Raw genomic sequence first — 27,095 nt, 5'->3', positions numbered from 1 at the left:
GCCACATGATTTAAACCGAAAGACAACAAAATAAAATAAAATAAAAAATGCAGGTCCTCATTTGTACCAGGCACATTTCCAGGTCTCGACAGCTGTATGTAGCTAGCGGCTCCTATAGCAGACGATGCAGAGGAGGCATTTCCCTCCCTGGACAGCGCTACTCTAGATTAGAAACGGTCTTATGCACCACGCTAGGAATTCTGAATTTTATACTTTAAGTGGCATCAAAATTACCCAGTGGTTCTGGTTTCAGCAGAACTTGTTTCATATTAAAATGCTAAAGCAAGCACATATCCTGGAGTGCCACTCCATCTCTGAGCCTTCTCCAGAGTAGCTACATCTGGAAAGTATGCTGAAGAACTCAAGAGCTGTAATCTCTCCAGGATGCAGAACCTTCATGGAATGTCCAGGCCACCATCACTTTACACATGGTGTTCCAGAACACCAAAAACCACAGAAAGCTAGTCAACATTAGAAAACAGAAGCAATTCATATGATTAAAGGGGAAAAAAAAACCCCATATGATCAGTTCAAAGTGCAGAAAAATATCTGCTCAAGTTCAACACCTACTCGTAATTTAATAAAACAAACTTCAGTAAATTGGGAATAAAAGGGAAATTCCTTACTTGACAAAGGGTAATTACCAGGGACACACAGTAAACATCATCCTTATCAAAATCCAGAACAGAAATGATGCCTGCTATCCTGATTACTATCCAACATTGTACCAGAGGTCCTCGCCACGCAATGAGACAGCTACCACCAAAAAAGAAGTATAAAGAGCACAATTCACCGTTTTTAAAGAGCTATATCAATAGTTTGGCAGGATACCCTCAGCTAGGAGTCTAGAACTGAATACTTTTGAGTGTTTTGAAGTTACACACTTTAGTAAGCTAGGCTGAGAACATACAGTCTACAAGACTGTTTCTCTGGCAAGATTTAGTCTCAAGATCTAACCATGAAAAGATAAATTTTCTGAACATCGGGTGACAAAAACTATAGAATACTGCACTGTTTACTACTTTACAGATTTCGGTTGTTGAAAACCTGTCCATTTCTCAACAATCAGGACTAGGTTATATGTTCTACATCTTCTTCAGTGAGAGCTTATTAGAGAATGTGTAGCAGATACTTAATCTGGCATTAGAGAGTCTGGAAATTCTAATGCCTTCTAGAAAGTCCCAAAGGCCTGATGCCTATGGCCTGCTCTACTAGTGGATTACTAACGGGTGCGCCACAGACTGGCAAAATCAGTCATGTCTGGAAGATCCAGCTTCCCTGAGAGTTACCTGAGGTTTTCGGACAGCTCCTCAGCCAACTAAAAGTGAAAACTAGATAGTAAGCACTCCTGACCTTGGCAATCTTCTTCTTGCTCTTCTTGTTTTTTTAAGATTTATCTGACAGCGAGAGTGAGAGACAGTGCACGCACACATGTGCGCATGAGCTGGGGAGGGGGTGATGGAGGAAGGGCAGAGGGGGAGAGAGAGAGAATCCTCAGACTTCCCAACAAGCGCAGAGCCCGATGTAGGGCTTGATCCCAGGACCCTGAGATCATGACCTGAACCGAAATCAAGAGCTGAATGTGCTCAACCGACTGAGCCACCTAGGTGTGCCCCACCTTGGTTATCTTCTGTGATACAGTTCAGAAGTCTAATCCCATGCTGCACCGAAATTATCAGAGAATTTCCACTTAACTAGCCCCATCTATACTTAGAATAGCAAAGACAATAAAAGTGGTCAACATATGAGAAGAAAGCCTATTGCTTTGAGGATACTGCAGAAATCAGGAGTCATAAAGGATGACAAGGGTAAAAACAGAGCTGTGAAGTTCGACAGGGTGAGTCAGTGAAGTGGTTCTGACTGGGAGGTTTGGACTTTGGGCCTGGGGCAGAGCTGGGATGGCTGCATGTCTAAAAGTTCTTCCAGGGATTCTGATACAGGAGGCTGGTTGGGAAACACTAGTATTCAAGAGACAGAAGGATCGATCACAACCATGTATAGCTACACTGAGAATCTTAGAACTGACAAGCAACAAACTTCTTCTACAATTTCAAATAGACTACGTACTCTGTAAGTGGTTTTCAAAGCAGCATTTAATGGAAAATCTAATATCAAGGCCTATGTTAATAAAAAGGATAAAATTACAAAATAAAGCACTGAAAAGTACATTTTCTGCTCTAAGACTACATGATAACTTGAGATTACAATCACAACATTTGCAAGCTCAATGTCTGCCATGGAGTAGAGTTACTAACATTGAGGCTGCAGATAACTTCATGAGGTTTTCTTTCTTTCTCTTTCTTTTTTTTAGGTGGGGGTGGGGGCAGTGGAAGAGGGAGAGAGAGAATCTTGAGGAGGCTCCACGCCCAGGGCAGAACCTGATGTGGGGCTCCATCTCACCATGCTGAGATCATGACCTGAGCCAAAATCAAGAGTTGGACACTTAACTGACTAAGCTACTGAGGCGCCCCAACTCCATGAGGTTTTCAATTCTTCAGACTGGAAACATAATCTGACATCTTATCAATTTTATCACAAAGATCAATCTGTACTTTTGTGACATTATTTGCCCAATAATAACCTGAGTGATGAAAGCAGGGTCCTTGTGGTTTCTTTCAAGTTAAAAAAGAAAAAAACCCAGAACCACTGTGCTTGTTTGTGCCAGCGCCTCCTGAGGGGTTCCCAGCCTGGGGGTTCAATGCATTGTCCCTTTCCTTCGGGATCCTCACAGAAGCACCTGGATGAGTTCTGCAGAGATGGTGTTTTCACTCAAGGGATGCTGAACATGGAAGAAAACCTTAGAGTGCCTAAGGCCATCTAAAAGATTCTTTCCTTAGACAACTGCAGGGGACATCCTCTAACTTCAGATCTTATTCGTGGAAACAGCTTTGTCACCTACCTGCCTGCAAAAAGGACTTCTTTATTCTTTAATCCAGCCAATGAATCAAGGTGGCATCCAGAAGTTCAAGAGTGGATTATTGGGCATCTTTCACTCACAAATTAATGAATTCTGACTGCAGTGTGTGGATAGTTCAGGCTTCTTTTGATCTTAAGGATGCAGTTTATGCTTCTGCAACAGCACGGAAGGATATTAAAGGGTGTTACCCTATGAGGAATCTTAACAAAACTCTGGCCAAGTGTTATGTTTATGAAGTACCTGTCAAAGCAGGAGGTGACTGAAGGATGTAATAAAGTGTTCCTGAATATTTGAAGTATTAATTATCAAATTTTATCAACAAGCTATACATAAGAAGACATACAGAACTGATTGATATAAATAAGAAAACCCGGCAGTAGAAGAGCTGTGGGTAGAATAACTATTTAAATAAAGTATTATTAACCCAGAGATGCCCACAAGGAACGGATGAAGAAAACTGCAAAGTAACTGGAGCAGGCATCAGGTTCCCAAACGCGTAATGAAGTTTACTGCATATGCTGAGCTCAGGATCATTACATTACTGCGGAAATCATGGATCTATATCCTGGATGGAATCTTTTCTACTAGGAAAAAAACAGCATCAAGAATTGATCTGTACCATAAATTTAAGTGGGAATCAAAGACTCTTACGCCTCTTGGACCTCTTTTGAAACTTTCATTTCAGCTACTCTCTTGCAAGTGTAGGTGAGGATCTTATTGAAAATAACCTTGATGATCATGGTCTGTAGCTTGATGATGATCCAAAGAAATATTCACCTAATGAGCAGTGCAGGATCTATAAGACTTTTGTTTAGACAATCAGTGAATTTTGTAATTTATATTAAGAAATAAACTTTAAAAATTAATTATTTTGCTCAAGCCTAAGTTACAATTGGTTACATTTTGATATTTCTTATCAAATTTCTAATTAAATTAGAAATACTTTGTCATCCAATTTCTATAAATACAGCACCGTATGATAAAAGCTACTCCTTCTGCAAAGCATGACTTTCATACACCATCTCTATGGTGTTTACAAGTATCTTTTAAAGTAGTGAAAATATACTTTTACCATATGCATCTGCAGATACTCTGTATTGTTCCTACATCTTAATGTATTTACAATATAGTGATACTCAAACATGCTTTTATTACATAGATTAAATTACTACAGTATGTTTCGAGATCATAAAATGAAAGGCCAGTACAATTAATAATTTGTAAGATCCCCGTCCAGACCATGTTGGGGTGAAATGACCTTTCATTGTAAATACATAACTGATTTAATTTTCTTCCTTAATAGTGGGAGAACACGTGCCTTAGTAGGTTGAGTTGATGTGTGGTCCCTAATCCACAAGAGACTAATATGAGACTGACCCCTTTGTTTTTCCTCTATCCTTTTATGAGATTTTTTAAAATGGTTGATTAAAATTACATTTGCATATAAGAAATGTACAGAATTACATGATCATCTGGAATTTCCTTGGTGATGTCATCACTGAGTAATTACATATTCAGTATATGAACAGTACTATTTTAGTTTTACAAAAACTGCCTAGAATATACTTGTCCTTTGGACAAATGCTCCTCTTTCTTTCATCAATCTTATTAAGAAATATAAAGTCAGTATTTTGACGATCTCAATGATGATCTCTCCACTAAAACGTTTAACCACTTTAGCTTTTGCACGAAATCACACCATGTCAGAAAAGATCATGCATTTCAAATACCTTTTAATTTTCTGTCAGTCTTCTTAAAAGGTGAGATTATTTCAACTCAAGCTGTCAATTAAAAGTAGGGAGGAGGGGGATATTTCTTCACCATAAAATACAAGCCAGGGACTGTAGGTAAAAGACCTGACATGATTCTTATGAGCCTATGTTTATAGCTGCTTATAGGTTCTTCCTGGTCACTTTCTAAGAAATCATCTAACAAATACTGTCTCTTTTAGTATATAGTGGTTTCTTCTCCAGCAGTTATGAAACTAATAATTCTACAATCATTAAAGCTTATGTACTTGGAAGCCTCTGATAAACATAAGAATAAAACTTATACAATGTAAAGTTAGTCACAATATTTAATATTTTCATATTTACCTGAATTGTGGTATTTTTTCCCAACATATTCAAATGCAAAGAGTAGCTGAAGGTCTGTTGGCTGGGAATAATGAGCTATTGCAAGGCATACCTAGGAAAAATTCTACATTTAGAATTTGATTTGAACACACTTATTTAAATGAAATGTACAATAAGGCCTTGATTACGGGGAGCATCATCTTGGGTGGGCCAGTGATTATAGGTACTTATTTACATGTTTTTTACTGTTGAACCTAGAATGTGAAAGAGCTCCTTAAGGCCAGGTATCTCATTCATTGTTGTGCTCCCAGGACACTGTTTATCATCTTTAGGGAGGACATGGTAAGAATTTAGTAAGTGTTTGCGGAGTTGAATTTTAACAGGAAAGTAATTTTATTCAAAAAAAGAAACCTGAAACCTAAAGAAGCATTCTCCAAAAAGGCAGTGATATATACATGTATACATACATACACACACACACACACACACACACACACACACACACACAAATATACACTCCTAAAGAAAGGATTTAAAAAGTTTCATTTCTGGTAGACTATAATGACTTAATACCAGCAATCTGGAAGGCTTAATGTAAGGTATGAAATTTTAATGTTCATACCTGATGGACTGAAAACAATCTAGACTTAATAAAAAAGCTACAATCACAAAAAATGAAAATTAGCAAGAAACCCAAAAGTACAGGGTGGCTCAAAGAGGTACATCAAAAAAACAAAACAAAACAACTGTGTTTAAGAAATTGGTTTGAGACCATGTCTAGGGTAGAGAAAGTGTGGGCTTCTCAATCGAACAGATCAGGGCTTGAATCCTAGGGTCTACCAAACACTTGCCATGCAAATGGTATGAAATCAGTTCATCTCTCTGAGCCTCGGTTTGTGCAACTGTAAAATGAAGATACTATCTATGGCTATGCTAAGGATTAATAATCTTAATGCATGCCTGGCCTCTGCAGAAGCTCCATACATGGAAATATGGTTGATATTAGTCCCAAATGCTGTTGGAGAGAAGGAAGGACGGACAGTGCTCTACGTTGACAATGCCCTGGACTAGCCTGCAGAAGAAAATACTCTTAAATGATTGCAGCAGAAAGAAGAAACTTAAGACATTTGCAAGAAGAGAAGAGAAGAGAAGAGAAGAGAAGATAAGATCTTAAAAAGATTAAATATCATGTAGAAGGAAAAGCATTAAGCCAGAACAATATACTTTTCACAGTGAGCAAGCAGGAAAAGTTTAGTTAATTGTTAGTCCATGTCAATTAGTGGTGTGTGGGAGGGTTGATGCAAATTCTACTAACAGGTAACTATGTGTCAAGTTCTTGTAAAAGTCTTGTAAAGTCTTCTACAAAATGTTTCCTGTCTTGCTGAATTAGAATATATGTACAAATAAGAGGACAGAGTTTACCACTAGCTTTACTTTTGACTAAAAACAGTAACAAAAGGTTCTTGAAACTTTAATGTAATACCTCAATTTTCTTGATGACTACAAGGAGAGCTTTCTAGAACAGTCCCATTTATGCAAGTAGGAGATGGTAATCTACATTCCCATCTCTACTCTGTCCAACAGTCTTCCTTGAGAGCTTCTTCTAGCAGCGAAACTACTGGAATTGGTACCTTGATGAAGTCCTCAGCCACCTCCTATTCCTCTGGGCACCATATGTAGTTTATAAGCTTTGTTGTACTTTCCTCAAGGTTAGCTTTCATTTTTATTCCATTTCTCTGCACTACCACAGCCATATTCTTAAGCCATACTCACCTCCTGGCAATTCTGTGAGCTTCCCTACATTCTGGAAAAAAAAAATTCACAATGCCTAAGAAGTCTCTTCTAAAGATGAATTCTGACCAACAACTTTGTTCCCCAGATAACCTGCTGTAGTTCCCAGATACCTGCCTAATAAAAGAAACCTTCTCATTCTTGATTCTTCACCAAGCTGGCTCTCCTCTACCAGACATCCCTTCCTTTCCCAATGTTCCCACAGTGGTCTCCTGCAGAGAACAACACCCTTGCACACTCTGCCTGCCTGCCTCCCAGCCACCTCCTCCGCCACACTCTGCCGGGAAATCCTTCTCCACTGCTCAGCCAACCATGCTGTCTCTGAAACTACCAGCTCTGTTCAACTCCAATCTCTTCACAGGCCTTCCTAGACGAAGCTGATGTCACAGTATTAACTGCAGAAACCCTTCCGTTCTCTCTGAAAAACAACCGCTCTGATATGAAGTGTCTCTTCAGTTAGCTGTGCTTGTATAGCTGAATTTCAAAGCCTTCATGACATAGTTTTGAGTGTAGATGAAAAGGTCATAAGGGTTCTTTTACTTCCACCATTAATTCAATCCCTCAAGGGCAGATGCTGCCTCTGTCATTCATTCGACAGGTATTTCCTGCACATCCACCACATCCAAAGCCCTGGGCTGCGGCAATGGGCAACACAGACACAGATCCCCAGCCTCGTGAAGCTTATGTTCTAGGGGGAAAGACAGACATGAAACAAGAGAAACAAGAAAAACGACAGTATGTGAGATCATCGTAAGTGCTAAAGGAAAAAGAAGTCCAGCAGGGGAAGGATATGAAGTGTTATGGTGAGGCAGAGAAGGGAGCAGGTTAATAATTTAGAGGAGACCAGAAAAGACCTCTCTGTGCAGAGCTGAGTGAAGACCTGAAGACTGCTGCATTTCTGCTTTTTCTCAGTAGCTTCCTTAAGGTGCTCTGTGCACACCAGCTGCTGCGCTAAAAATACTAGTTGACAAAATTATTTACTAACATAGTAAGGAAAATGCTCTAAGCCAATGAAACGAGCATATCACGTTGTCTAACACATTTAGAAAGCAGCCACAGGCCTTGTTTACACAAAAGAAATTCACAGATCATTATGGAGTATGTTGTTTATGGTCACAAAGCAAAAAACAAACAAAGCAAACCCAACTAGGCAATCCTAACGTAGCCCATTTCTAAAAAGCCCTTTAGAATAGCACATATTTATAAAGGTTAGGAAACAAATGAGTATGTCTAATAGTATCTCCATTGCAAGAAGACTATAAACAATCTTGTGAAACCAAAACGGTTTAATCACCTGCATAATGGCTGATGGGAGGGGAGGGGGCACAACTTGAACTAAAGCTGGTACTGAGTAGTGTAATTACAAGTGTGTATAACTTATTTCTGTGTAACCTAAGCAAGGGGTATCTCTGGGGACCCAGATAAAGGCACATACCACTTGTGCTACCTGGGTTACATCCATGCTGTTATGTAGGACATTTTGAGAAGAGAAAGCCAAGAATCTTCTCCCTCAAGCTTCTCCCATACACACTCTGTAAAAAGCATATGTCCACATTCCTAGCTTCCATCAGCCTGAAATACTTAAAAAAGTAGGTCTCATTTTCATGTAAAATTATTCTAATTTTGCAATGTACTCCATAAGCATTAAAAATTTTTAGAAAAACTCTGCATCTTTAAAAACTGCTTCTGAAAATAGTTCATCTGCCCTGGCTGTCATAGGGAATGAAGAATATCTTGGTATTAAAGACATTAAATTATGATAAATATTTCATTGCAGGAAAAAAGTAAACTACTTCTGAAGTTATTTTTGGACTAAGAACAATCTTGTGGACAGAAGCCAGAAGTACCGACAGTTGGTTCCTCCTCTAAGACCAGCTGGGGGCGCAGCAGTGGAGAAGCTCAAACCTCATCAAGTTCTAGAACATGGGCAAACAAAACTGGTTTCCTGTATTTTGTGGTCTGAAAGCCACCAAAGAGTTAAGTCTCAGATTCAAGGCAAAAAAAAAGTTCAGGAAAGCCAACTTATTCTTCAAGTAGATGGGCTGAATTTTCACTTTTAGAAAGTATGCCTGACAAGTGGTTCACAACCAACTCATCTTGAGAATAAAGTAGAAACAAAGGGCATACATTTCACTTACCATCTTTATATATATGTACACACGCATATATATTTTATAAGTGATAAATCATTAAAAAACTTTTTTTTTTTTTTTTTTTTTGCTCCTCAGTTCTGAATAGAGGTTCTTCAAAAGGGAAGGGTGGCTCCAAATTGCTTTGAGGCTAGACATCCAATTCTGCAATATCAAACTCCCTTTTCCTTTATACAGATCTGTTCCAAACATGCTTATTTACTTGTGACAGACCAAGGATGAGGAGGACGAATGCTAATGGATGCAGGAGCACAGTGTCATCTAATTTTGTCATAACACAATTTAGGCAACACCAACTAGCCTACCAGAAGGTTACAGAGTAGTTTTTAACAAAACGTGAACCAATTAAGCATTTTGAGATTTCATATTTCAGATAGAAATATAAATGCTTTTGGTATTTCAAAGCTAATCAGTGGTTGACCCACCAGCGAACTCCAAATGTGCATCTGGTCATTGTAAAACAACTTATAAAATCAGAGCATTTCCAGAGAAAATTTAGCATTCAAAATTTCCGGGAGGTAAAATCAAGCTGTAACTTCCCAACTGTTACCTAATTTTAGATGAAAACTTTCACTTGAAATAAAAGAATATGCTAGAATTCTTGTTTTTAACTCATGAAGCCAGCGAGCTTTGGCAGCACACATGCCCTAACCTCTGTGTTAGAAACGTAAATCAGGGGGAAAATTCTCTATTTATATTCTTATTGCCTCTAATTTTCTTTCCTGTACCTGCCCCTCCCCACAACATGACTGTACAAAAGACAAAAAGAGCATTTCTTTCAGGCCTGAGGTTACATGCTTTTAATATTTTAAGACAGAGGGGAAAGAATTTGTGCCACAAGTCTTGGGAAAGGGCATAAATAGCTGGACTAGGCTGTTTCATGCAGACAGTTCAGTGTGGCCCCCTTCATCACTTACCAGGAGTACAACAGACAAGGGATATCCTGAATTTCCAGAGCACTTACTGTTTCATTCATTTGGCAACTAATCACTTACGTGAAAACTTCTTTTATGCCACTACTTTGAGCCACTATTCAATTTTCATTTGTCATGCTCTATCTTCTCAACTAAGCACACTGCCTCACACATTAAAAATGACCAGCAGGTGTTTATTAGAAGGCTCAAGAATGAAGCCAGGTAAGTATGATTTCCAATTACTGAAACAGAATCATCTGAAAAATACAGCTGAGAGTGGGAGAGAGGGAAACTTTCTGAAAGTGTATTGGGCCACTGTATCAGTTTCTTACTTAAAAAAAAATCCTGTCCTACTAAATCTCTTAAGTTCTATGATGTCCCTATTTTTGAAATGCTATACATCTTGAAATTAAGATTTTCATATGTAGATTATTGATGCTTTGACTAATTACAATTATATATTTAAGCTCAAGAAAGTAACTCAGCTAAAATGTTTTTATATAGCCTACTAACTAATTAGTCTTAAAGTCTTTCTATATAAGAGTAGGCATCTCAAGTTAGTAAAATGCCAAAATCATAAACTGCAGAACTGAACAGATGAAAGGGGCCTATAAAATGTGAACCAGTTACGGCTACCTAGCTGAATTTTCGGTAACGTAGCATGCCGAAAGATGGTTTCAGACTCCACCTGAAAACTTTCAGCCATAGAACCCGCCATCACTCTGCTAGATAATCTAGTTCTAGAGGTCCAGCATGTTCAGATATTTATCTTATGTTTGCCTTCCTGTGAAGAAACTGTTGATTCTAAGTTCTAAAAATAAATCTACAATGTCCTCACCAAATTGTATGAAAACAGCTGCCTTAAGAATTTTCTGGCGACCTCATTTTGATATCAACAGAAAATTCACTGCAATATGTCTACTAACCAAGAAAACCAAATGCACCGGTGCATTGTGGGGTGGTGCAAAAGCTGACTCATTTCTGGGAGAAGGTTCCACTTCACTAAGAAACTGTTCCTTTATTCCCAATGTGTGGGAGCAGACTCTTCCTGGAAAGTGTTCTCTCCATTTGCTGCATCATAGATTAGTAGAGCATCAGGTCCACCAGCTTTACTCCTCTGCCAAAGCCAAAATGTGGGATCAAGGAAGTGGGAATTTCTGCCCATGAATCTTAATCCAGGAGCAGGCAATAAACATTCCCCGGAAGGCAGGAGAAAAACAAAGCCAATTAAAAAGTCCCTAGCTTTTAGCTGTTCCTGTGCAATTGCACTCAAATTAACTCACTAAGACTTCTTTAAAGCACTAGTAATTATTAGCCCTCTCCCGTAACTGTACCTTTACCTAACCCTTATGAAACTTCAGTCTAGCTTTTAATCTGTTGATGATGTTCTGAGGTATTTTCTAAGGCTCTAATCGAGAAAGAAACCAGCTAGTCATGGTATAAATGCAAAAGATATACTAATTTCCACATCACAGTTTCTAGTATTGTAGGAGCTGATTAAAAAAAACCCAAAAAATAAAAAACCTATATAGAATACTTTAAAGCAGCCATAAATTAGTCCAAGGAAACAGTTCTATTAACATTCCTCGCTTTAACTTTACCTACGGAGATATCTGATGACTTCCCCTAAAAAAAAAACAAAAAACCTGAGCAACTGAGAAAAGAGAACTTCCATATAGAACTGGGGTAATATTGGTAATATAGTAGGAAACCCAAAACGTGATAAAGCTTAATAGTATTACCTTTTTGGCACTTTCAGGACCTGATTCATCAAAGCGAAATCTGACAATTCTGAAATCTTTACAGTAAATAATTAACTCTGTTGGATTAAATTTCAGTTTCTGGTTAGGACCTAGGACTTTCTGCTTCCTCTTGTGGTCATTTACTAAAAATGAAAAAATAAAGAAAAAATGTGTAAGAATTATTTTTTGTTACTCTTTAGTATACTTTAACAAATTATTACTGAAAATAATTAGAAGGTTACCCACTACTTAAAACTGATTCTCTGGAATCTTCTATATTGGTCTACAATTTATAGAACTTGGAAAGGGAATCAGTTTTAACTTTGCTTTTGACTATATTTTAAATGATCTTTGTACAAAACCACCATCATCTAGATACATTTAATGCTTAAAATTTTAATTAAAAAGAGGAAAATAGGGGTGCCTGGGTGGCTCAGTCGTTAAGCGTCTGCCTTCGGCTCAAGGCGTGATCCCGGGATTCTGGGATCGAGCCCCACACAGGCTCCTCCGCTAGAAGCCTGCTTCTTCCTCTCCCACTCCCCCTGCTAGTGTTCCCTCTCTTGCTGGCTGTCTCTATCTCTGTCAAATAAATAAATAAAATCTTAAAAAAAAAAAGGGGGGGGAAATATTTAGAAAGCATAAAAAGCTAAATATGCTATATTTCTATTTGAAAATAATTTATTGACTTCAGGGCACCTGGGTGGCTCAGTTGGTTGAGCGTCCAACTCTTAATTTCAGCTCTGGTCATGATCTCAGGGTCATGGGATTGAACCCGGCATCAGGCTCTGCACTCAACGGGGATTCTGTTTGAGATTCTCACTCTCCCTCTCCCTCTTCCCCTCCCCCTGCTCGAGCTTGCTCTCCCTCTCTCTTAAAACAAATAAATGTTTAAAAAAATAATTTATTGACTTCTCTTTCATTAATATTCTTGGGACTCAAAAAATAGGGGGAAAACATAAACCTACAGAAATAAAATTCCAACCCAAATATTTGAGAGGTGTGATGCTTCAAGCAATACTTCCTGAGAATTAGCTTTTATGGACTTAGTAAGGAATACTACATACCTGTGACAATTTGCTCAATACATGTTAAAGGGACATCATGCTCCCCAAGAAGAAGGTTTCTGTAATGGAATCTCTGAAATAAAAATTATGTTCATGTTAAGTTTTTCCCCAACAACCTCAAATGGTAGTAACAGCCTTACTTCTACACATGATAAGAAGCTATGATGACTATCTCTAAAAAGAACAAAAAGCTTTTGTCTGCAGTACTATGACAGTTCTAAGGAGGGAGTATCTTAGAACACACTTCAGTCATGAAAAGGTAAAAGAAACATGCTGTGTTCACACTCTCCCCACCTTTCTCTCCATACTTTTAAATATGAAATGAGGTTAAACTGTATACGATAATACCATAATATCCAAGAAATGTAATATTACCAATCACTTCATAGGCAACCATTTGCACATCTAGTTCTGGTTAAACCGTCATTTAAATAATAAAGAAAGACTCTTAAGTCATCAGATTTTAATGGGTAAAATCATGGCTTGATTTTACAAAGGAGACTTTAGAAAATCACTCTTTAGAAAGTAGAGCAGAAATTCTACTAGAAATAAAAATCTTCAGGCAAACTATAGCTTTTTTTTTTTAACCCATCAACAAACACTTTATACCCATTTTTAAACTGAGAACATAGCTGACGCTATTAACCTGCTGTCAGTATAGCACTGGTTTATTTCCCCTATCACTGGTATGAAATGTGAGCTATTTTAAGTACACGCATTTCATTTACAGTGAAATCTGCAGCCACAGATAATAATGAAGCTAAAAACAAAGGGGAAAAACCCAAGCCTACAGCCAAATAAGTCAGTGTGTCTACACACTAGGTATCTGTAAATGCCTTTAGTCTAAATATACCTACAATGGTTTGCAATAAACGCACAAATATAAAGTAAATATTTTGGTAAACTAATGAATGACTGTATGAAATATACTTATCCCAAGTCAGACACTTCAGTCAAAAGTTTACATTAATATCCAAATATTTGATTAGAGAACAATTCCTATTATAAATAAAAGTCTAGGGGATGAAAGTATATAACACGTTACAAGCCAAAATAGAACAGCCAAGGAAAAGTCCAGAATTTTTAAGTTAAATCAAATGAATACCTGAACTTTTAAAAACCAAAATTAAATGGTACTACCGTTTTCCAGTGAGACTATAAAATGGCAAGAGGGTTATTAAAGAAAAATTTTATTAATACTTTTCTTCATTCTAACTGTACTATAAATTTGAAATTTCAAACTAGAATTTGATGTTTCAGAAAAGGAATTAGTTAAAAATACTATGAAATCTATAAAATGTCCTGTGTTTATACAATTATTTGCTAAATAATTAAGCTCTTCTCTTTAGGACTAGTAAAAAAATAAGGACAGCTTCATTTTTAAAAGCAGTTTAAAATATGTAGAAGAAAGAAAATACTAACTCCATTATTGAAAGGATATCTAAGCAATAATCGCAGGAGATAAAAAAGCAAGGTGATTCAACCATCTCACTAATTCTACTCCTTGAGTCTCAATAGTCTCCTTACACTTTATTCTGAATTTCAATATAATACATTCCCAACATTGTTAATCATGTAATGATTTCATTATAATTTTCCATATCTGTGCTTTATGTAATTGCATGTACTGCTTAGAGTCAAATCCTTGATACAATTAAATAGCACCCAAACAACACACACCTGTAAGGGCATCGGGTCATCCGTAATAAAGGAAATTTTGAAGTTACTGCAGATCAGCTTTCCCCACAGATCGTACTGACTTGTGTCCGTTGCAATGCATTTTCTCACAAAATTGACTTCATTTACGACAATTTCTCCTTTTCAAAAAGAAAAAGATTGTGTGAGCTACAACTATACCACAAAATATCTACAGTCACTGTGTGGCCTACAAGGACTACTTCATGACAACGAGACCAAGAATGAACTCCAGAGGCTCACCAGGTGCCAGGAGCGCTTTTATCCTCACAACAGCAGCAGTGACAGTGAGGCGCTGCCCGCCATTTGTAAGATACAGAAACTGAGGCACGAAGAGTTGAGGGGTCTGAGGTGGTTCAACCAGAAAGGCTAAAACCGAGCCTGCATTCTTGAGTACTAGGCGATACTGCCTCTCATAATCTTTTATTGAAAGGCATTCTGGAGAAGAAATAAACTACACTCTGTTCTTCAGAGTACTACTCGATGGAATATTTGTGTTTTAACAATATGTGACTTCACATCCCAAACCAATGTCTTTAATTCCTTCACTAACGGACGAGAAACAGAGTTTGGGTTTAACCTCAAAATTAATAATACAATCTATTATTGGTAAGTAGGGTTCAGGATGGTGAGCTAGGAAGACCCTGAACTCATCTCCTCTGGTGGACATACTGAGTCTATAGCTACATACGGACAAGTTCCTCTTAAAAAAAAAAAAAAAAACCTAAAGGCTAGCTGAGCGATGGCTACACGTGTACTGGGTAAATGAGAACTAAACCATAAGCAAGCAGGTAGGAGAGGCTGGGACATAATCTCACTATAAACTCCATCTCTGCATGGTGACCTACAACCAGGATGGAACTCAAAACCCAGAGGCTCTCCCTTAGGAGTGAAGGGTTCAAATGCTACATCAGGCATCCCAAGTTTTAACACACACCTTGAGAGACAAGCCCCCAAAACATGGAACTCTGAAAACCAATGAGGCTTGTGTCCCAAGACCTATAAGACCCTAGAGATCTGAGAAACTGCTCTTAAAAGGCTCAGACACTTGGACTCATACACCCGGGGGCCCAGGTCAGAGGCAGCAGTGGTGCCCAGACGTAAGGTGAAGGAGGCTCACCTGCTTATATTAAAGCATTGGCCTGAAGGGCAGGTGCCTTATTTAACACATTATGTAGGACCCTGTTGGAACACTCTCTGGGGACACAGACTAGTGGGCACCACATTCACACACTCTCTGCTGTGCTCAGAGCACCAATCTCTCTCAGAAGGGAGCTTTTACATACATCTGGTACCCTGATTTTTGTGGCTTCCAACTAGGGAGCACCTCTTGATTGCCTGGTTCTGGAGGCCAGGGGAGCTTGTGTTCTTCGTCCCATGGGATGTAATAATTGTGAGACCCAGAAAGGAGCTCATACACCTGCCTGGAGCTCTGATTTTTGTGATTGCTGCCAGGGGACATCTCTACATCATGTGGCTTTGGTAGGAGATGTACACTTATAGGTCCCACAGGACTATAACCAACAGAGAAAGAGTTCTTAAACAGCTATCACCCCCAGGGTATAGTAAGAGGCAACAGACCCAGGAGCACAGTCTTTCTGTGAAGAAGGACCATTAGCTAATCATCACAACTGCAGCCTGAAAGGCAAGTTTCTAATGACACACAAATCTAGGGTCTACTGTAATCCACTGCAGAGACCTCGGAGGGTATGTGCTATCTTTGTGCTCATGCTCTGTAGCACTTCAGGGCATCAGTGTCTCCTGGAGGGACACTTTACATGTCTCTGGTGTCCTGGCTTTTATGTCTGGAGTCCTAGTTTTTGCAGCTGCTGCCCAGGGGACACCCACTGATCATCTGGCTCTAGTGGCCAGGGGGGTTTGCATTCTGGATCCCATGACACTGTGGCAATGAGAGAGATGGTTCTTGGCAGGCAACCACCCCTAGGGTGGTGTGCAGACAGGAGACAGGCACCACCCCCACCTCCCTCCCCAGTCTTTCTGAAGGAGGCCTCTCTGCTTATGCTAGAGCAGGCTTCAGGTGTGGCATACATTTAGTGGTCTAGAGAACTGCTGTCAAAGAAAGTGGGCTATGGAGGCCATCTTGATGTTCTCCCTTTGCCTTTCACCAGCTCTTACCAGGGTCACCCAGAAAAGAGCTTGTACACTTTTCTGGAGCACTGATTTCTGTAACTGCTACTTAAGGGACACCTCCAGCTCTCCTGGCTTTTGTGGCCAGTAGGGCTTATGCTTGTGGTCCCCCAAGACTATATATATTTGCATACCTTAAAAAGTTGATGCCTGAGGGTTTGGCATCCAGTCAGCCAGAATCTAGGTGCTGAGATCCTCCCCTCTGGAACACTGACTGGTTTGGCACATCCTAAACTACTGGGAACTATTAAAAATCTAATAGGCTGATTGGACAAACAGGATGGTTTGAGAGATAACAAAAAGCTGGGGGAGGGCTGAACAATAAGGTTCATCTCCTACACAGGGCCCCTCCTTCAAGACTGGGAGAGGTAGTTTTTTCATCTACTATACAGAAACCAACACAGAGAGTCAAGCAAAGTGAAGAAACAGAGGAATAAGTTCCAAATGATAGAAAAGATGAAACCTTAGAGGAAAAAAACTTAGTTAAACAGAGATAAGTAATTCGCCTGATAAAGAGTTCAAAGTAATGGTGGTAAAGCTGCTCACCGAAAACGAAAGCACTAACTCAAAAAGATAAATGTACCCCTAGGTTTATCACAGCATTATTTACAATAGTTAAGACATGGAAGCAACATAAGTATCCTTAATAGACAAACAGATAAGGAAAATGTGGTATATAAACACAATGGAATATTACACAGTCATAAAAAGGATGAGATCATGCCACTTGAGACAACATGAATGGACCTAGAGGGTATTATGCTAAATAAGTCAGACTGAGAAAGACAAATACCACATGATTCCACTCATAAGTATAAAAATAGACAAAAATCAAAATCAGAACTATACATACAGAGAGCAAACTGATGGTTGCCAGAGGGGAGGAGAGTGGGTGGCTGGGCAAAGAAGCAGGAGATACAGGTCTCCAGTTACGGAACGAGTAACTTACAGGAATAAAAAGCAGAGCAGAAGGAATACGTCACTGATATTGTAATAGCTACGTAATAGGTCAGATGGTAGTTACACTTGTGGTGAGCAGAGCACAATGTGTAAAGTTGTCAAATCACTAAGTTGTATACCTGAAACTAATGTAACACTCTGTGTCAACTATACTCAGATTAAAAAAACTGCATTTAAATTTAGGAAAAAAAGATGATCACCAAACTGGGAAGAAAGAAATGCACACATACAATGAGAACTTCAACAAAAGGATGGAAGATGTAAGAAGATACTTAACAGAAGTCACAGAATACAATAACCAACCAAAAATGCCCCAGAGGGGTTCAACAACAGACTACATGAAAAAAAAAAAAGAAAGACTCAATCAACTTCAGGACAAGGCAATAAAACCCACCCAAATCAGAACAGCAAAAAGAAAAAAGGAATGGAAAAATGTGAGGATAGGTTAAAGGACTTTCTGGAAAACATTAAATGGACTAACGTTTGCATCATAGGGCTCCCAGGAGAAGGGAAAGGGGGAGAAATCTTATTGGAAGAAATAATGGTTGAAAACTTCCTAACCTGGGGAAGGAAACAGACATCCAGATCCAGGAAGCTCAGAAAGTCCCCAAAAAGAGGAACTCAAAGACACCCACACCAAGACACACTGTAATTAAAATGTTAAAAGTTAAAGACAGGAGAGAATATTAAAAGTGGCAAGAGAAAAACAACTTACTACTAAGGAAGACCGACAAGGCTATCAGCAGACCTTTCAGCAGAAACTGCACAGGCCAGGTGAGAGTGACGCCATATATTCAAAGTGCTGAAAGAAAAAACCTTTCAACCAAGAACACTCTACACAGCAAAATTATTATTCAGAAGTGAAGAGGAAATAAAAAATCTTCCAGACAAGCAAAAGCTAAAGAAGTTTATCACCACTAAATCAGCTTTACAAGAAATGTTAAAAAGACTTCTTTACGCTGAAAAAAAAAGGGTACTAATTAATAACAAGAACACATATGAAAGAACACATCTCACTGGAAAGATAAACATACAGTAACGGTAGTGATTACCTCTAAAGCTATTAAGAAGGTTAAAAGACAAAAGTAATAAAATTACCTAAAACCATAATATTTGGTTATGGAATACGGAAAATGAAAAAGATGTAAAATATGACATCAAAAACAAAGTGTGGGCAGGAAGAGTAATAATCTTGAGCTTTACAATGGGATAAAACAAGTTGTTATCAACTTAAAATAGAGTGTAACAGAAGTTGTTATATGCAAGCCTCATGGTTGCAAAACAAAGCAAAAACCTATACTAAATACACAAAAGATAAAGAGAAAAGAATATAAGCATACCACTAAGAAAGCCATCAAACCACAAAGGAAGAGAACAATGAAAGAAAGCAACAGAGGAACTACAAAAATTGCCAGAAAACAAGTAATAAAATGGCAATAAGCACATAACTCTCAATAATTACTTTAAATGTAAATGGACTAAATGTTCCAATCAAAATACACAGAGTGGGTGAATGGATTAAAAAAAAACAAGACTCACCTATATGCTACCTGTAAGAGATTCACTTTAGATGTATGGACACAGACTGGAAAAGAAGGATGAACAAGGGATTTTCCATGCAAATGGAAACCAAAGCTGGAGTATATATACTTACATCAGACAAAATAGACTTTAAAACAAAGACTGTGATAACAAAGAAGGGTGCTACAAAATGATAAAAGGGTCAATCCAATGAGAAGATAGAACATTTGTAAACACTTATGCACCCAACCTAAATACATAAAGGAAATATAAATATATAAAAATATAAAACCTAAATATATAAAGGAAATATTAACAGGCCTAAAGGGAGAAATAAGACAGCAATATAATAATGGTTGGGGACTCCATTATTGTCAATAATTTGAATAAATTACTAAATGCACAAGAAAATTACAGGCCAATTTCCCTGATGAACACAGATGCAAAAAACCTTAAAGACTTCATCAAAAAACTGCTAAACTAATAAATTCAGTAAAAATCAATACACAAAATTTGGTTACAATTCTATATACTAATAATGAACTATCAGAAAGAGAAATTAAGGAAACCCATTTACAACTGTATCAAAAAGAATAAAATACCTAAAACTAATTTAACCGAGGTGGCAAAAAACAAAACAAAACAAAACAAAAAACCCAACCTGTATATTGAAGACTGTAAGATATTAATGAAAAAAACTGAAGATGACAGAAATAAATGGAAAGATATCCCATGCCCACAACTGGAAGAATTAATATTGTTAAAATGCCCATTCTACACAAAGCAATACAAATTCAATGCAATCTTTATCAAAATTCCAGTGGCATTTATCAAAGACATAGAACAATCTTAAAATCTGTATGGAACCATAAAAGACACCAAATAGCCAAAGCAATCTTGAAAAAGAACAAAGCTGAAGGCACCATGTTCCCTGATTTCAAGCTATATTATAAAGCTATGGTAATTAAAACAATATGGCCATTGTAAACAAACACATAGATCAATGGAACAGAATAGACAGGCCAAAAATAAACCCACCCACACATATATGGCCAATTAATTTATAACAAAGGACCCAAGAGTATACAATGGGGAAACGACAGTCTCTTCAATAAATGGTATTTTGAAAATAAGATAGCCATATGCAAGAGAATGAAACTGGACCACTATCTTACATCATACACAAAACTTAACTTAAAATGGATTAAAGACTTGAATGTTAGACCTAAAACCATAAAACTCCTAGAAGAAAACATAGGTGGTAAACTCCTTAACATAGGTCTTGGTGCTTATTTTTTTGAATCTGACACCAAAAGCAACAAAAGCAAAAACAAACCAGTGGGACTACATCAAACTAGAAAGCTTCTGCCAGCAAAAGAAACCATCAACAGAATGAAAAGGCAACCTACTGAATGAAAGAAAATACTCTGAAATTATATGAGGCTAACATCCAAAATACATAAAAACTCATACAACTCAACAGCTGAAACAAAACAAAACCTGATTTTAAAAATGGGCAGAAGATCTGAATAAATATTTCTCCAAAGACGACACACAGATGGCCAACAGGTACATGAAAAGATGCTCTATATCATTAATAGGGAAATGCAAATCTAAAGTACAATGAGACATCACCTCACACCTGTTGGAATGGCTATTATCAAAAAGATTAGAAACAACAAGTGTTGGTAAGGACGTGGAGAAAAGGTAATCCTTCTACACTGTTGGTAGGAATGTAAATTGGTGCAGACATTGGAGAACAGTATAAAAGTTCCTCAAAAATTAAAAACAGAACTACCATATGATCCAGCAATTCCACTTCTGGGTATTTATCCAAAAACTTAGAACATTAACATGAAAAAATATATGCACCCACATGTCACTGCAGCATTATTTATAAGAGCCAAAATATGGAAACAAAATAAGTATCCATCAGTGGACGAATGGAAAGAGAAGACGTGGCACGCACACACACACAAGCACACACACACACACACACAGTATTATTCACTCATAAAAGAAAATGAAATCTTGCCATTTGCAACAACACAGATGCACCTTAGGGGCATTATGCTAACTGAAATTAGTCAAAGACAAATACTTAAGAATTTCTCTTATATGTGGAATCTAAAGCACAAACAAACAAAAACAACCCAAGGTCTTAGATACAGAGAACAACTTAGTGTTTGCCAGAAGTCGAGGACAGGAGAAATGGGTGAACTGGTTTGGTTTTTTTTAGTTTAAAAAAATTGAATTAAAAAAAATTTAAATAAGGTATATTCCATAAAGAAGTGAGTTCTCTGTACCCTAATTATAACTTACTTGGCAATAAAACTTTAAAATACAGTTTTAGAGCTAAAAGGGAAGATTAAAGAAAGAAATATAACGGGTCAAAACAAAATTTACAATGTGCTTTGAAAGGAATAACTTATTTAAAGTGTCATCTTCATTAAAATAACCTCAATTTCAAGATCTAAAATTCAACTAGACCCAAGGACATTTTTAAGCCATCCATCTCCAGGGTCAACGGTAGAAAAGTAAGGGTACTGATCTACTTCATCTATATTTATCACTATAAAAACCTTAAGAGTGGTGCATAGAACCTGTTTGCTGACAAGCACCAAATACCTACCAATACAAGAATGCCACTGTAGTCTCAAAATGATCCTTTCTCTCAACAAAACTGTTACAATACATTTGAGTTGCAATAATAATTTTTATTCCAAGTTCTTAAAAATACATAAGATTATTTTTAAAACAGCAACCTACCATTTACTTAAGGATTTAATTCAAATTTACTAATGTCAAATTCTCAGCTTAAACCATCTGAGTAATTTTCCACCCTGAAGACAAGCCTTCTTCACATGGCCTGTGAGGTCCTGCCCCCTCCCCCTCTGCCACTGTCCGCCTTCACACTCACACCACAGTGCTTTTTTAATCCCTCCTAGGGATCATACTGCTTCCACTGGATGGGGTCTTTGCACATGTTCCCACTTCCCGGAATATTCTTCATTAGCCTAATGACTTTCTCATAAATGCTTTTTTTTTTTTTAAATCCCTCTGCCTAGATTAAATCCCTCAATCCTAGCATCATATACTTGTAATTCCTAGCATTTACACAGCCACAATTATACATATATTTTTAAATCACTGCCTGTCCCACCCTTAGGATCATATGCTTCATGAGGGTAGAAGGTGGACTGATTTTTCCTCAATGCTGAAATTTCAGTTCCTAGACAAATGCCTAGCACAAGGTAGGTGCCTATTAAATGAGTGCTGAACATGTGAATGAATTAAATCACTTCACTTCTCCCTGGTTCACCAGGCAACTACCACCAATGGAAGAGAAGGTGCTCCAGACAGAACAGAAACAAGGAATTTAACATGGCCCAGCAGCCAAGAGGGTGAGGAGATAAACTGCACGGGTAAACTCATATGAAGTTAGAAAAAAGGAACAGAACTGCTGCGCTTGCCTACCACATACATAGGGAGCCGTTAAATCTACCAATGGGAGTTTCTCAACATTTTTCCTATTTGATTCTTTCAACAGGTATGGCAGATAAGGGACTTGGACCCAAAGAAGTTGTATCACTTTCCTAAGATTTAAAAGATAGTAAGAAGTAAATTTTCAACTGATAACCAAGTGTTCAGATTTCAAATCCAGTATTTCTCTATGCTTACACAAAATTAATGTACTGTACCTAGAAACAGGAAGCACCAAAAGTGAACTAAAGCTTCAAAGTACTACTCTTAACTGGATTTTAATGATAAAAAAATTTTAAATGACAAAAATATATATTGAAACTCATCAAATAATTCAAATACATAAAATTTAAATCTTCCATAACTCCTTGAACCCAATTCCTCCCAATACCAGAATGTGGGCTAGTGAGTACTCAACCCTTTCTTCCCACCAAGAAATCTTAGCTACCAATTATAAGAGGGCCTTAACTTGAAAATAAAACAAGCAAAACCCTAAATTAGCCACATTTCACACAGTTAGATGTTGTACTCTTGTAACACTGATTTCTTCAGAGTAAACTACTGGCTCACAAAGCAGAGCCTACATCACTTCACGCTGTGCTGCTTTTCTTAACTAGCAAACTCATCCACCCAAGGACTCTCAAACCAATGCTACAAAAATTCATTCGGTTATAACTCAAAAGATTCATATATATTTTTTATATATGTTATACTCAAAAGTTTACTTTAAAAAAAAAAAAAAGCCACACCACAGGATTTTAGGTTTCTGAGAAGGGGAGAAGACATGATCATGGAAAGAAGGAAATGGAGGTCTTGTGCGACAGGACATGGCGGCCTTACAGTACCATCAGCCAATTGTATTTATGAGGCACACACTCAAGGACAGCCCCTCTTCTCTATCAACGTGATTCTCTTACTGATGGCACAAATGTAAAATGTCAGGCCCATGAATGCAGTAAGAATGAGCCAAAAATAAAAGGGGAATGCATTTAATGAGTTCAGAGGATGGCTGAGCACAGTCATCCTGGTTTTTGTAAGTAACATTTTACTGAAACATATCCATGCTTATTTGTGTATCAGCTATGACTGCTTTCATGGGACAAAGGCAGAGCTGAGTACTGGCAACAGAGACTTTATGGCCTTCAAAGTCCAAAACATTTACCGCCTGATACTCTACAGAAAGTTTGCTAGACATGGTTCAAGGGCTTTTACATATATTCAGATGGATACAGAAACATAAAGAGATGTGTATACACATGGGTTAGTAACACAGGTGCATATTTTCTACTCTGGCCCCTACAGGCCTAAAATCAGTGACACTCCACAAACAAAGCACATTCGGCACAGGAATCTTGGTATTTAAAGACCATTCTCCAATGACAGGAACCTGGGATCCTTGCAAAAACAGCTAATTCCAGGGCCAGGGCAGAAGAAACACAACATAAGTAGGGAGTCTCTGGTAGTTCCAGAATGCCAGAAAGTAAGGAAGGAGAAAGAGTAGGGGGGAGGACATTTCAAAAGGATACAGGCACCAACATGAAAGAATTCATCAGTCCATCAGTAAAAATGGAGAAACTGTCAGACTAAAGATGCTAAGGAGACATAATGACTAAATGCAATATGGTATCCCTGATGGCATCTTGAAACAGCTAATGGACATTAGTGGAAAAACTAGGGAAATGTGAATAAAACTTGCATTGCTAATTTCTTAATTTAGCTAAATTTAACAAGGTCAGGTAAGATATAACATTAGGGGAAGCTGGGTAAACAGTGTATGTTAACTAGCTGCACTCTTTTATACAACTCTTATAAATCCAAGTGTATTTAAAAATAAAATTACTGAGAGAAAACTGGACAAGAAATAGAAAAATAACGACAACAACAAAAGCTGAATAGGGACTCTCGGGGCTGTGGTCTTTTTTTTTTTTTTTTTTTAAGATTTTATTTATTTATTCGACAGAGATAGAGACAGCCAGCGAGAGAGGGAACACAAGCAGGGGGAGTGGGAGAGGAAGAAGCAGGCTCATAGAGGAGGAGCCTGATGTGGGGCTCGATCCCAGAACGCCGGGATCACGCCCTGAGCCGAAGGCAGACGCCTAACCGCTGTGCCACCCAGGCGCCCCAAGGGGCTGTGGTCTTTTAAGGAAACTGAAGTGTCAAACAGCACTGAGAGTGGAAAATGGGAACGAACCCTTGGGAGAGAAGAGAAGTCGGGTGGATGGAGGGGAGGACAAAAAAGAGGGCACTGCTGGAGAGATCCTCTGTTTGGGTCTTCTTATTATAAGCATAAAATTAAGTAAGTGTCAAGTTAACCTGGCTTGAGTTTTATTTGATAATGCTAAATTATGTTCACATGGAACCAGTCTTTAAAATGTTTGGCTCATGTAGCACAGCTGTCCGCTCTCATAATAATTTTCTGCTCATACAACATAAAAAAAGCAGTAACAGTGGGTAGGAACTGTTAAAGCTACTGCAAGTACTGCGGTACTGGGGGCCAGAACACTAGCTTAGAGACAGGAAAGAAAAAAATAGGAAATGGCCTGTTCCTAGAGAGAATAGATACATAAATAGAAGAGTATTGAGACTGTCCTCGCTGCATCTTGAATTAGTGAGCCCTAAGAAAGAAAGCGCCTAACAAAAGCTTCAATCTGCAGAAGACCACGCAGTTTTCCCAGGGACTGTACTCCTGTGCCTGTCAGGTGGCCGAGCAGTACTGTGCTAGCCAGCTTGCACCAGCTCAGGAGAATCTCCAGTTCCTCTCCACCCCCCCCCCCACCCTACCCCGCAAGCCCTGGCTCTGGGCACTCAAGTTGACAGCCTGCAATCAGCTCTAATGGGAGGATTTTCACCACCAAGCACCTTCCAGCACACCACCGGAGGGAAGCCACAGGGAGGCCTCACGCAAGATAAAGGAGGAAATTTGTTTCATTGTGAGGTAAGCAAAAGGCCTGCAGAAAAAGCTATCTAAATCAGATGATGGGTCAAGAGTTTCTACTACAACCTGGGAAGGGATCAAGAAATCATCAAAGTTTGTTTTCTCAAGACCCTTTTACCCATAAAAATAAATATGGGAATATAATTAAAATTAATAAATTTTCAAAAATGGTATAGCTAAGAAAGTTAACTTCCAGAGAACCAAAAAATCGTATCATCTTTCATAATACCCTCCACGTTTAGAAAGTCAATACATGTTTGATGAATAAATTTTCTCATAATACATTTTAGCTTGGAAAACAGTTTAAGACAAAGCCTTACTGCATACAGTGGCTAATTAACCTACGGAATGTGTTTAGGCCAATACAGAATTCAATATGTAGCTTTACATATGGTGACTGACTGCCTGGAATCGAGGGGATTCTCTGCATACGGGACTTTCAGCACTAATACCAGGATGGTCACAGGCAAAGTGGGACCAGTTGTCACCCAAGCTATAGATAAATTCAGGAATTAAAGTGGCCTAAAAATTATTAAGGGAGGTTGAAACTATATGGAAGACAAACACAAAACATCTGATGCTATCATGGGTACTAAGGGTCCAATTTTGCAGGTCCCACAATACAGAAAAGCATGTAATCAAGTAGCATGTCCAGTAAGTGCCACCCACAATGTGGGCTGAAGGAGGGTTAGAAGTGCAGACCCTGGGAAGAAACCAGAAGGAAATCTTGAAGGCAGAAAAGGACTGAGATAGAGAGAACATGTGATGACAACAGTGACAAAGGCCTAAATAAGGAATCAGGCATCTGGGAGAGAGAAGGGAACCAGCCTGACTGTGGCAAGTATCAACCCTGGGTAACAGGGCAGAGGTCAGCAAGGTGGAGTGCTGGCAATTTATAGGGGTTACAGAATTTGGGTTTTTATCGTGGGTAAGCAGGATTTTACTTGGGCAAGTTCATGGAGAGATTCTGAGCAGGAGCTAAGATACAGAGAGACTAATGGTCGGTCAGAAGCGAGGAAGCGAGTCACAAAATGCTGGCCTGCGGTTCTGCGGTGGCAGCCTGAGGAGGACCGCTCTAAAGGCTCCGCAGGTGAGGGACAAACGTAATAGTTCCGTGCTTCACTGTTCCAAAGTGGAGTCACAAGTCCTTCGGGGCTTTCAAAAGCAACGTATGTATAAATTAAAATACTACAAAAAAATCAGTCTACAATCATCTCTAAAGCTGAGCTACAAAAAGGTATTAAAAAACCACACAAAACGTAAAATACCCAAAAAAAAATGTCTACCTTTAAGGGACTTACCGTCCAAGTGAGGAAATAAGAATTACAATGAGGCCGAAGACAAGAACAGTACATAAATGGTCTAAACAATGAATATGTAAAAAAATAAACAAGACATCTACCCAACAATGGCTATTTTCATTTTCCAGATGGCCCGGGGTCGTATGCTTTCCTGATCCGATTACAAAAGACTCTGACAATGAGTGCATTCATGATCGATCTCATAGCTAATCTTGATGCTGAAAGCGCGGCTGGTGTCACAGATGGGAAGGGGGAAAGAGCTGCGCTGACACACAGCCTTAGCACAGAGGCGGAGGCTCGGCAGGCACTCAAGGTGCAGTGCAGAAGTCATTTCCTGACACCTCTCCAACCCCAAATCTCGCTTCGGTCATCTTCCTCTGAGCCCTCACAACCTCTGCT

The 27,095-nt window shown here is 38.4% G+C and overlaps 1 protein-coding gene across 1 annotated transcript in view; it reads right to left on the bottom strand.

Moving 5' to 3' along the window:
• The window catches only part of MTMR10 (myotubularin related protein 10), a 53,366-nt gene that overhangs the window by 18,366 nt on the left and 7,905 nt on the right, over positions 1-27,095 (bottom strand). The window contains exons 3-6 of the mRNA XM_040642668.1: positions 14,334-14,470; positions 12,654-12,726; positions 11,590-11,732; positions 5,014-5,104 (exon numbers count right to left, since the gene is read on the bottom strand). Of these exons, the coding sequence (XP_040498602.1) occupies positions 5,014-5,104; positions 11,590-11,732; positions 12,654-12,726; positions 14,334-14,470 (444 nt within the window). The remainder of the gene's footprint in view (positions 1-5,013; positions 5,105-11,589; positions 11,733-12,653; positions 12,727-14,333; positions 14,471-27,095) is intronic.

Source organism: Ursus maritimus, unplaced genomic scaffold, assembly GCF_017311325.1.
Source record: "Ursus maritimus isolate PB19 unplaced genomic scaffold, ASM1731132v1 scaffold_27, whole genome shotgun sequence".
In the NCBI taxonomy this organism is placed as follows: domain Eukaryota; kingdom Metazoa; phylum Chordata; class Mammalia; order Carnivora; family Ursidae; genus Ursus; species Ursus maritimus.
This window is presented reverse-complemented; position numbering and strand designations above follow the sequence as displayed.